The sequence below is a fragment of the Diuraphis noxia genome, unplaced genomic scaffold, assembly GCF_037042655.1.
Source record: "Diuraphis noxia isolate RWA-SAM2 unplaced genomic scaffold, SU_Dnox_SAM2 contig0005, whole genome shotgun sequence".
In the NCBI taxonomy this organism is placed as follows: Eukaryota; Metazoa; Arthropoda; class Insecta; order Hemiptera; family Aphididae; genus Diuraphis; species Diuraphis noxia.
This window is the reverse complement of record NW_028301715.1, coordinates 18,863,462-18,877,646: the sequence shown is the minus strand read 5'-3', so window position 1 is coordinate 18,877,646 and position 14,185 is coordinate 18,863,462. Positions and strand designations below refer to the sequence as shown.

Sequence of the window (14,185 nt, the reverse complement as noted above, 5' to 3'; positions counted from 1 at the left end):
CGCTCATGTTCGATTCGAAAACGAAAATATCGTTTTCATAGTAATTTTAACCACACTATATGTTACATATTATACATAAGATCAATATTTATTAGAAATGATAGGTGAACTTTGTCGACAATACAATTCCATGGACGATGGATCAAACTATACCACAGCATTTGAAACATAGAATCGTATAATAATAGTGTTGATTATTTAGCATTATTAATCAGATGGTTTTTAGAATTTACACATTTCGTTCACAATTTTCATGACAAATCAATTTTTTTTTTCTATAGATCACTCACAATAATACGGCTATTAAGGCCATTATGGCATCTATGACCATTAGTTATGGTAATTAATTACATGTATTATTACAGGTTTGTTTATAGATATGATATGTTTGTGTTACAATAATATTATAATAAGGTGATAATATTAGTTATTATAGTTATGATAAAATATGAGTTTTAATAATATTTACATAATATTTACTAAAAAAAATAAGGTTATAATATTAATGTATAAAATATAAGGCATTATTTAATACAAATAAACGTAATATATTAAATTAAATTACGAAGTTCCAATGTTTTTAAAAAGTCAAAACCTGTGCTTTGAGTATTCGTATACCTACAAATTTTTTAGTAATGCAAGTGAATGTATTTTTTTTTTTTTTTTTTTGTGATGAACATTTTATAACAATAATAATATGATATAACATTTAAGCATTTAATTAAATTGTTCTAAGTGTACTTTTGTATTAGGTAGCATGCAAGCGATTGTGTTTCATGGTACTTCGTTTTAAAAAACTATAATATATCCGTCCATTATTATAATCGTTTTGTTATATCATGTTTTGTAAAGTTTAGTACTTTTTAATTCTCTAAAATGCAATAATCACCTTAACTCACGCGTAATTTACCAAAAATATTTATTTTTTTTGTTTTTGTTTTTAAATTTACATAGTATAGGTACATAGTGTACTTTTGTTCATATTTTATAAATGTCTTCTAGTAAAACTCAAATGGATACGTTTCACTTTTATGATTCAAACAGATATAAAAATAATATACAATATGAATTCAAAAAATATATCACTCAAAATGCTTATTAATATAGAGGTTTTTCATGTGAGATAAATTAAATAATTTTTTTTTTATATAGTTTAATATATAGTTACTGTCAAATATATTATTGAATTTATCAAATTCGTAATGCATTAATATAGCTTTTATTTTAACATGATATTTAGTAAACATTAGCATGTCAAACATACCTATATGCTTATTAATTGTCACTTTTATCTTTTACAATTATTTTGACAGTCTGTTAATATACTTGACATATTATTAGTAAAGTATTGTCGTATTATCTTATTATTATATGGCGATTAATACCATTAAAATTTGATCCATATATTACGCCAACAATTTTACACGATAACAGACTGTATTTGGCGAAGTATCTCTTTATGAAAACAGTAAACTTCTCAATCAACATCTAAATCATCTCATTTTTACTTATTCCTGTAATGCGCTATCGCTACGGAAATATTAGTGACAATAGTGACTCCATAGTGAATCATACTTTTGTTACATCATTATCATAATATAATTCGTAATATATATTTTTACTGATAATTTATTTTTATTTTTCGGTTTATTAGTTTAATTTTTTTATTTTAGTTAGAATAATTCATAAAACAAGTCTTATTAATATGATTTGATGGTTTGAATATAAACATCATTAAATATAATATCTATAATAATATTATGTCTGCTAAATTATTTTATTATCTGTACTTATTAAAGGCTATTATGTATGATTTTAGAGTATCATTAAACGCCAAAGTTGTTTGTAAGATTTTCGATCGTTTTCATAGTACGAAATCGTCCATAGTGTAATATTATAATTTAGGCACTGGTAAAACTGATTAAGTTAAGTTAATATAAGTTATAACTAAAATACATGAAAAATAAAAATATAATAATAAAAATAAAAAAATAAAAAAATATACATTTACACATTTGATGAAACAATGATGAGCAATGTAAATTTAAATAATAATAAGACTTTAAAAATACACATAAAAATCAAAAGAAATCGCTTGTACACCATAAAATATTTATTTAAATTTATAAATTTATAATTTTTGATAACCGTTATACATGGTGTCTAATTAAAAAATCGATATTAATAATGCAATTAGCAGTAGTATATATATATATATATATATATATATATATATATATATATACTACTATGTATATATACAATTTACAATATACATATCAATATATAAGCTAGTACTTTGTACAAATCCCAATTAGAACCAATAAATTATATAATTTTACGACTTAATGAAATTGTATTCATCTGGTTAGTGAATATAATTACTAATTATATATATTTATATTTAAATTATATATATTTATAAATATTTAAGAATACAGTTCTAAATTGCATGGTAATTTGAAAATTTAAAAAAATTACTGAAATATTATTTTTCCAACAAAAACATTGTTGATAATATAATTAAATAATATGTGACTTTCGAGTATGCTAATTATTAATTATTAATTAGCATACTATGTTATAAGTACTTATATTGCACATTTACAGTTAGATACACAATTACTTAATGCTAATATGCTATAACTATAATAGTATTCGATAGGTTTACTGTTTGATTATAATTTGTATTATAACCTCGATTATTACTTAGAGAATATTATTAAATTTAATTATCTGAAAAGAATTAAACGGCATAACAAACTTTTAGAATTTTAATCGAAACTCATAAGTCTTTTTGATCTTAGTATTTTCCAGCTTTAAACTTTCTTTAGAGTTTAACGTAAAAGCATCATAAATGACTGAGAACGATAAATAAAGCTTAAAAATGCATAAAATTAATACTTAACTAAATATGTATGTAAAAATGTTATAGTATTTTTGTATTTATATAATATTACACAATACAAGGAAGACAAAAAAATATTATTAACAATATTAGATTAAACAAGATAATTTAATCATCAATTTAGATAATTTTAAAGATATAAGTTATGCGTATATCCATAAAAAAATATTAAAATTATCAGTTTATAAAATAAATATTAAATAATTTTGTTTTAAATAAATTATTTTAATATAATTATTACATGATTTTCTAATAGATGGATTAAAATCCCAAATACATTTTGTTTTAATCATGACTTAAAATATGTTTTTAATTAACATTTAATTATTACTACTGAATTAAATACACAATAATATGGTCGAACCAACACAGAATTTTTAATAAAAATCTGAATTTATAGATAAAATACAGTTGCATTGTTCTTTACTGTAAACATTTGTATTTAAAATTTTGATAAAATTTGTAAAAATCATCAAGTTAAATATATCAACAATTTTACTATCAAAAATATATTTATTATTTTTTATTCTGAGGTTTAAAAATCTTATATTATATCATGGATTCTAATACGTTTCCCTTACAATTATCAAAAACTAAAATTTTAGATTTCATTCACGTCTATTGTTTTTAAGCGTTTGTGTTTCAAATATTGAGAAAATTTGAGAAACCTGTTAATTATTTTAAAAATATAATATGGGCTATAACTATCTCTGGTCAGAATCAATATTCATTGAATACAATGGTTTATCATTTAATTCAAATTTTACATATCTATTAAATGGTCTTACTCAATAGCGAAGTAAATTAGACACCTAAATATACTTCCAGCACAAAGAAATTTTATTATTTTTATAACTAAATTATTTTCCAGTATAAACATTTTATTTAAATTTACTGGAGTTTTATAGGAAATAAGTTAGTTTGATTAGTAAAGTCGAATTAATTAAATGTGTACATTAGCTCAAGATTCTCGAATATGGATTATAACGAAGCCTAACTCATTTCATAAAAAAAAAGCACAAATAAAAATGTTTAGTCCATTTATTTTGAACAGACACATCTTCTCTTGTTTCCGGGGGAAATAATGAAAAGTTACTTTTATGGTAAAATAATGGAAAAAATTGAACCTTCTGCTCGTTGGGGGGAATTTCAGACAAGAATGTGGTAAAACAAAAAAAAAAAAAAAAAAATATGGAAGGTTGTAAAATATTCGTCCTTTTTCCTTCTTCTCCTCAGTCATTTCAAATCCATTAAGAGAATTCTACACTCATTAAAGCTGCTTTTAAAAGCCTTTTTTTCTGCTTTTCATTTTTCTTTCTCACATCTTCCAGAATTCATATTTTTGTTAATATTACATGTATTCAGTGGAATCATATAATTTAATAAATATTTCAGTTGTCAATCACATTGTTTATAAATAACACATTTTGCTAGGTTTAAATGTTTTTTTATATTCATCAGAGGTTTGAGGTATAAATTATTGAATGTTTTATGTTGAGGAAACATGACATCATTATTTCGTTGAATATAAAATTACTAAAATTAATTTTCAAAGAAGAATAAACTCAATTTATAACAAACAATAACTAGGTACGAAAAAAAATGTTTAATTTTAAAATACTTTGTTTAACAGTTTTAATTGCATTGTGTTTAATTATCGGTTAAATTATTAGATGTATAACAATTCACAATACAGAAAAAATTCTGATTTATTGCATGGTTATACAATAAGTTACATTATTATCAAATATTAGTATAATTGTGCCTATATTTCTAAATATATTATATTATATTTACTCGCAATAAGCAATTATTTTTTAATTAAAATTAGATTTCAGTGAATCGACACTTTTTATTAATTCTATATTGCGACCGAATTAATCGCAGAGGTCTTAAACGTCTTCTTTTACATCAAAATTGCTCTAATGGAATATGATTAACTAATTTATATATTTAAATTTCAATGTATATGAACTTATTAAAGGAATTTTGGAGGTTAGGCGACCATAATATATTGTAATGCAATCTGCAGCATGATAATTTGAAAATGGTTATAGTTAAGCTACCAACTGACAGCTGCTATATTATAACTATTTAAATTGGTAAATTTGATTATATTTTCACTTATCGATTTTTCTTTTATTTTAGGGAAATTTATTCATGTATAGAGATTTGAAAAATGTCAAAAAATAATTTGATAAATATTTTATTGAAATCTCCGACATATATTATTATATTATTATTAAAAAAAAAAAAAATAACGATAATAATAAACAAACGTATATTTATACTGAAGTGTTTCTATGTATTTTGACATTTAATAATATTTATGCACAATAAAATACATATCTAACAGTATGTTTGATATCGCAAGTAAAAATATTTAAATTATTACTTATTTAGAATATATATAATTTTACCTGATATTATGACATATTGTTTAAACGTGTAAAAATTAACCAATTCACTAGATTATTAACATAATATATGAAAACCATATTGAAAACATACAATAAAAGTTCAAAACTATAATTAACTCATTTTAGTGTTTAGAACAATACGACTTTGGTTGTGTTTTTTTTTTCTTATTTGGCTTTAACCTTCGATAAACCCCAGTACCTACTGAATAGTTCTTGTTTCGAATAACATACATGGACATAATATTATAATTTAGTTTAATTGAAGGAAGCGTCCCAGAACGAAGTTTTCGTAAATGTCCTAGTGTATTTTCTCTACCAATCATATAGGTACTCACTTTGCACGGATGTTTTTAATATGATAATTTATCATTGATAAATATTGTGTAGATAATAGTACATTTATCTAAATTATATCGCTTTACGCGTTTTGATTTTGAATGAAACTCGAAATATTATTTAAATACGCACGCGCGTGTAAGTCATTCAAATATTATGTAGAATCGATTTTTCGTAAATTCCAATCTGTTTAAATTTGTATTAAGTCGAGATAACATTATGTATTACAGCATTATACAATACTTATAATATTTAATGGAAGCACGCATTTAATTCCGTAATAAACGTTCCATCTTATACATGTACTTGATTTTTTCTAGTATCTTTTTATGTATGGTAACGGTTAGAAAGTGGTGGTACCTAATTGACGTGCTGTCTTATACCCTTAAGACGTTTATCTGAATACCTTCAAAAAGATAAATGTTTTGTAAAATTATGTTTATTGTAATAAATTATATGAGAACAAATTCATTTGAAACAGCCAAAATATTTGTTTTTTTGAATCAATATCTATATTTTTATCTTACAATTTGATACCCCCAATCTATAATTATTATACTATATATATATATTTTTTTTTACTTCATTGTATGTGAATATGAAGCACATTTTCCATGCATCGTTGTCTAAAAATTAAACTTCCTCAGCAACAGCATAACCTATAATACATAATATTAAGACTTAATATATCCCATTTTAAAGGTGCAAATAGTTATTATACTTTTTTTTTCTTTTTTTTTTATTAATTTTATTATGAGATGTTCCTAGCCTAGGCTACCTACATCTATGGATATTATGTACAGATTTGTTTTGGCTAAAAAACATGATCAAGTAATTAGATGTTTATACAAAAGAGATAATAGTAATTATATTTAAATTATACAGAATAAGTAATAATTAAAATAACAGTGTAAATAAGATAAGTCTGTTAACATAATATGTTGGGTTATTATCTATGTAAAAATAGTTAACTAAAAAGGTCTTAAGGACGGGCCCGTTTTAAACGGCGTTGAGGTAGTTCAGCATGTAAGTTGTAGAACATTGAACCTAATGAGCTGAGCAGTGAGCTGTGAAAATTGTTGGCTAGAGTTATGATGTATTCTTGAATTTCTTGAATTTTGAAGTCCTTATGCAGGTTAGTATTTCTTATAAACCAGGTAGCATCTGCGATTATTCGGATTACTTTATTTTGAAAGATTTGTATTTTTTTTTAAGTGGGTGGACGCGCATTTACCCCAAATCGGGCAGGAGCAAACGTGTAGACGATGTAATATTTGTTTGAATATTAGGAGGGAGCATTTTCTGTGTACTATGGATTTTTTTTTTTTTGTTAACAAAAATGAATAAGATATTTATAATATAATATGCATAGATATATGTATAGTGTATAAATGAATACACTATACATTATACTTTAGATAGGTAGTCACTATGAATGACGAGAATATTACTACAAATATTTAACACTGAAATATCTTGATGTTTCTTTTTATTCAAAATATTTCAATGAATTTTTTATCCGAAATTTCTTACACTCTCTGCTGTAAAACTTACCCATGGTAAACACTAAAGAACATCAAAGAAATTTTGTCTAGTTCAATAATTTGTGTTTACTTACACTCAGACCGTCACTGTAGGTCTTTTTTGATAATTCCAAAATCATTAAGTCACTTTTTATCATGTTTACATTACCTTCTTTGTCCTACATTAAACATGTACCCACATAGTTATGCTTTTGGAGTCTTAGAGGTCATTAACAAATACCTGAAATTCTATATTATTTATATAATATATAATATATATATGTTTATACCATCATATATTACTCACATTTTCAAACCATTTTAACTAAGTAACACTTAGAATTAGTGCAAAATAATTATTTTTATTAATGCCTTAATCAGCCAATAGATTTAATTTACAATATTTAGCTTATTGTTCAATAATTCTTTATACGTAATGTACTATAATTTATCATTGATGAGCAACTTTTTTTCTGAAATTCGTCATTTCCATTAGCCTTTAAGCTCTTTATATATATATATATATATAGTACATATATATATATATAGTACATATATTATTATTATCGTTATTATATTATATATATATTTATAATGGTTTCTATATTCTTTGAGGAAATCTGTTCTTTAGCGATGAACAAAGCTGAATCAATAGTTTTTCGTTAAGTACGTCAACTTAAGCTAAAAATAATAATAATAAAGTATAAAAGCGTATCTTTATCTGACGTTGTTTAAAAATCAATAATTGATGTTATTAAATTGTATTGTCATATTTAATAACTAAATATAAATATACTTTACAGTGCCAAAAACGAATAAAAAATAAATAAGGTAGTATTACTAAATATTTATTTAACTTTATTGAAAAAGGTATCACTATGATTATGTGGTGCAAAATTATATTGGAATTGAAGTATTATTTATTAAAAATTATTGATTGAAATTCAAAATATATTTATGTAAATTATAAAATAAGTTTATGCTATTAAAAAAAGTCATATGAGTTTAAAATGTATTGAATAATAAAACAAAAAAATAAAATAAAATAGGAAGTAATGCATAATTCTAAGAAAAACACAGAATTCCTGATTTTGTTTATATTTTTGAAATTTTACAACAATGTATTCTAAGAGAATAGACAAAACTTCATATGGTTTTAGCTTTCTTAAAGATTCCATCGTGTACTTTTAAGTAAATTTATCTAAAACCACAACTGAATTTTCTGTGTAATACTGTGTGTATAAATTACATGGATTTTGAAAACATTTTAGTAAAGATATATAAACGAATAGGGTTTAAAAGAGCAGTTGTTATGCTGTAGATACATAAACTATTCTTTGGAGATGTTTTTATATTTGCTCTTTTTTCTCTTTAACTTGGTAAAGAAAGTAAATATTTATGTTTAACAAACTTGTTTATGTTTAATATCTTGGGTGTTTATAGTTCAATCACAAAAAATTACAAAACATTGAAAATATAGATGTATTTGCACTGGGTTTCGTAAAATCAATTTCGCTGTCAATGCATTTAAAACAATAAAATACAATTGTTGACTAATATATTATAATAAAAACCAACTGATTAAATATTTGTCAATCGTAATTAAGCTTCACAATAATGCGTATTTATTTAATTAGTATAATAGGTATCTATACTAGATTTTATATCAAGACAATTAAAAACAAACAATTCAATAAAATATTTTGTATATTTTAGTACCTGGTTAATTATTTTATTTACTTATTGTAACGTCTTATTTTATTTTTTGTAGTTTTGATGTGGAAAATGGAGCTGGCACAAGTCCTGGTAGATCACCACTGGACGGTGGAGGCACATCTCCGTCAGCTGGTCTGGTGCTTCAAAACTTGCCACAGCGTCGGGAGTCGTTCTTGTACAGGTCTGACTCTGATTTCGAAGTATCACCAAAGTCCATGTCCAGGAACTCGTCCATTGCCAGTGAAAGGTAAATATTAGTTTCATATTAATAAAACCATTTCGAGGACCACAAGACATGACATAACGATAAATAATAAAACAATATCATAGTGGTGGAAATGATATTATGATATATGTTTTACATAATATTATTTCACATATTTTACACTCTTTAAATTTTAACAATTGACGAGTAGGTAAATATATAGGTCAAAATCACAAACTAAAAATATTTGAGTATCTTCAGCATCCACAGTAAATACACATTTTTAAACAATTTAGATTTATATCATGATTTTTACTGTATACAATTTAGATATTGAATGCAACATTTCAAACTTCAAATGTGGGTCAAAAAAATTGTATTGTATTGTTTATGTAACTAGTTGTATCCCCTATACATATTATTTTTTAATTAATTTAAATAATTACTGGTATTAAATATTATAAACTATATATTTACAATTGTATTCAAATTCTCATGTACTGAACACATTATCATGCCTATATATTAGCATTTAATTAATGGAGTATGGGATCATATTAAAATATGACAGTAACACAATGTTTTATACAACGAATTCCAGTTATTATAGATATGATAAAAATTATTGTTTGTGACATGTTTAAATTTAAATTATAGTTTACTCCGATTTTTTGCAATATTATCATTCAATATACTCCAGGTATAAAAATAAATTAAATGAAACATTTAAAGCTCAAATTATTTTAAATGTAGGTACTATTACTTTTCGATTTTGGTAAATCAAAAATAAAATATTTTAAATTTCACAGTTTTCAACTAAAAACTTTTAATGTGTCAAAAAAATCACGTTTGGTGTTTATTACTAGTTTTAAATAATGTTTTTAATACTTTTGGCCATTAAAAGTCAACAACAAAAGTGTAGAAGTATATTATTGATTACTCTACTTTTAAAAGTTTTTCTGACATTAACTTATATAAGTATTTTTACTATTATATTTTTATCTTAAAATAAATCTTTTCAATTTTATTAACACCTTATTGTTTGATATTTTGTTATTACAGTCTTTATACCTACATATATAACTGTTATGGGTGAAATTGTAATAACTTATTCCATTCATTCTTATATAATATTAATGTTTTTAATGAAAAAGTCCCTAAATTCATAAAAGGTTATTATTTTTATTTTTGTATAATATAATGTATTATTCTATAATTAAATATAATATATTAGGTACTATTCCTACTAATCAATATCTGCAAAATAAAACTTTTTATTATACATAATAATATATAAAAATACATAATGATTCATCAATCCACATGTTTTCCTCTGATAATTAATTAATTTAAACTCTGATTTTTTTTGTAACTTTTAAATATTCTTATATGCAATTTTTTCAAATTCATGAATTTTGGCATGCCATATGGTGATGCAAACTTATGTTTTTAACATAAGAACTCCTACCCTATTTTTACTGTAATCTAATAAGATTATTATAGAATAATAGAATTATAGAATAGAATTATAGAATAATATAATGATAACCATCTATAGGTTGTTCAAAATGAACAATCAATTAACTATTTATCTTTGTTATTTTTAACAAATTCTTTTAAGTCTACTAAGAATAATATACGTACTATCTCTTGTTCAAAATGAATTCACAAAATATGCAAATTCATGATTTGTACACATATCTGGTTTTTAAATATTGAAAATAGTGAAACCTTTTTTGAAGAGTATAGTATAGATAGAAAATAGTGAAAAAACTACCGAAGAGCCATGACCTAGGGGTATTGATTCCGTGTCGAATAGAAAAATGTTTTTCGTTATTATTGTCATTTTAACAAACCCATAAAAACTAGGACATTTATTATAATACTATTACTAAAACGCAATATTATTATTTTCAAAAAATAATATTCAAACATATTAATGGCCACTTTCGTATTTAATTAAAAAAAAAAAATCGTGATTCAATTGTTTAAATACTAATTTTAATTGCAACATATTTAAATCAATTAAATAATAAATTAATTCATATTAAAATAACTGTAAATTACGTGTTTAATATAATCTAAAAACATTTTTACCACACATTTTTTACAGACGTTTAAATGATAAAAATTATACCTTAACTATTATCTTTCATTTATCAAATGTCATAATATAAAATGTATAATATGAAAAGAAAAATATTGATTTTTAGTAATTATTCCAGTATAGATAATTTCCATTGAATCATCAAATTTTCAAAATGTCTAATAATTGTACTATTTTTTATCAATATTATAGAAAATTAAAACTTATCGATTTTATGACGATATTTTTTGAATAAATTTTAAAAGTCCATAATTTAGGTCTTTTTCAATTAAATTCAAAGTTTTGAGTAGGTATTAAGGCTAATAATATTATTATGGCATATTGTCATTCATAAATTATTTTGACTACCTAGAGCTTATCTTTTCTATAAAATACGTAGATTATGTGTCTTAAAAGGAATGTAAAAAAATATTTTCCAATTTGAAGTTATAGTTTTTAAACTTAAATTATTTATGTCATATTTGACTTTCTACTTGAGTATAAGGTTCTTCAGTTAAAATTTTCTTATGAAATAAGAGTTGGAGTACTAGTTGTACTATACAATCTCATATATTATGTAATTTGCTTCTTTATTATTTTTAAAAAAATATGCGAAAATTAAATTAAGTGTGAAATATTGAATCAAAAGTATAGTATCTACACTTGGGTATATTAAATCCAATATTAAAAATCCAACATTTATTATTCTGGATCACTGAACACAACTTGAAAGTAATTAAGTTAAAATTAAAAACATATAATAAAAAATTATTTTATTCTTTACTTCAGGTTAAATATTTGTTTATTCTATACGATAGTAACGTGATTGATAAACTCTTATACATAATTTATACCACAATCTGCTATCCCAACGTTAAAAGTTTCAGATGCCATATTTGCCTTGACGGATCGGGAAATATTTACCCTGGATCTATTTGGTTATTTTATTTATCTTTTCGTATAATTTATTTTAAATAATTATGTTTGTTATTGAATAATAAATTATCCTTATTTTCTTAATTCGTAGATTAATTTTGTTTTTTCCAGTTGAAAAAAAAATATTTATTTTTATTAAATGTTAATTCGTTATATTTAAAGTATAATAATAATACAATTATAGATTTATTGTTTGATTTCAAATAAGAAACATAATCTGTAGGTACTGCTTTTGTTTAAATACGTTACTAAGACTGTTATCAAAAACACTAAAAGAAAAATGAACTTAAAATTAATACATCAAGCGATTATAATATAATATACACAATTATATTTCAAAATAACAATATTTTTAAACTTTTACAATGTAATTTTTGTGTTGAGAACTTATTGTGAACCTAACCAGATTTTTGATTGTACGTGCCTTAAACGAAAAATAAGTCCTCCAGAGATGTAACTTGCATTTTTACTTTTTAGTGAAATAACTGATGTTTCAAAAAATAGTTTTATCTTATATTTTGAAATTTACAACTAAATAAACGTTTAATTAAAAATTATATTCGAATCGCCTTGTATAAACATAAAAAATAAATTAAATTTCGTATTGCATATAACATTATGTATAAGTTATAGTTATACAGTATGACATGCAGTCAATCACGGATAGAAGAAGGAAAATAAGGAGCTTTCACCTTGGACATTTTAAATATTTATTTATATTATAGATTATTCATATATGTCATACAATTTCGATAAATTAAACACTCTATACGAATATAGACAATAGCCATATTGTTATCACTAAAATTCATGCGAACTGGAAAACAGAATAATTGTTGTTTTCAGAAGTGCAAATAATTCACGAGATTATATTTTAATTTAACTAGTTTTCAGTATCGATATTCCAGTCACGTGTTCCAATCACTGAAAATAATATATTAACAATTAGTCAGCAATTAATATTTCAATACCAATAGAGTAAATACATTATAAAAATACAGCTTTATTTCTATTAAATATACAATCTCGAGTCACTTTCCAGATAACATTCCACATAATAATAACGTATACATTATAAAATATTCCATTTTGATTGATTTTGAAGTATTTTTTATTATTATAGTTATTGAGATTCTAGAAAGCGTTAATTCCCAGCCAAGTGTCACCAATGGGTGATTTCTTAATTCAAAATATTCATGCTACTATTATAATATCATATATAATTATTATGCTATGTTATACAGATTGTGTATTTCAAATTGTAAAATAAATAAAAAAAAAATATTGTTATTGAGCATTATGAGCATTCGATTAAAAAATACTAACAATTCATGATTGATTCAATTAAGTACATAATATAATTTTCCAAATAAAAAAAAAAGTAAAAGGGTACCTAATTTCTATTTATTTAACTACATGTCAACCGCATTAATATTATTGAAAACGTGTGTCACTACTTGTGAGTTGTGGTCCTCCAAATACAAATAAAAAAACATAATATTATTATAACGTTTTATTTATCACTGTGGTGCTATCTATCGGACAGAATTTCAGTAAATCCAAAAACACTATCTGTTGGGCCAGTAGACCACTGAACAACTTACATTATATTTCAACCAGATGACATTTATTTGGCGGCGAATGCCGATCAATACCAGGACAAACATTTTGTAGGTTTGACGTACCGCTAAGCGTTTTTTTTTTTTTTGTAAAATTAAAAAATTAAACTACAATTCTCTGGAAGCAAACTCTCTGAGAACACCTAGTCGATGATTTGAGTGAATTAAATAATATGACATTTGTTTTGTTTTATTATTTTTATCATTCATCTGTCGTATCTTTCTATAATATACTTAGTTATGCAACTCTAACTACATAACCTACATTTTTAACACACGGCTTTTACTCGGATATTAATGTAATCATTATTATTTGTTGATATAAATTAAAAATTGTACTTAATAATCTGCTTTGATTCAATAGTAAAACATAATGATCAGCTCTATTTAGTTATCATTACTGTCGAGTCTTGATGAATAATTAAAAATTGTTATA

General features: G+C 23.2%; 1 protein-coding gene across 6 annotated transcripts in view; it reads left to right on the top strand.

Annotated features, from left to right (window-relative positions):
• The window catches only part of dnc (phosphodiesterase dunce), a 625,052-nt gene that overhangs the window by 521,207 nt on the left and 89,660 nt on the right, over nt 1–14,185 (top strand). For all 6 annotated transcript variants that reach the window (XM_089229247.1, XM_089229251.1, XM_089229248.1 and 3 more), the window contains one exon: nt 8,959–9,150. In XM_089229247.1, coding sequence (XP_089085373.1) covers nt 9,119–9,150 — 32 coding nt within the window. In that variant the 5' untranslated portion in view covers nt 8,959–9,118. The remainder of the gene's footprint in view (nt 1–8,958; nt 9,151–14,185) is intronic.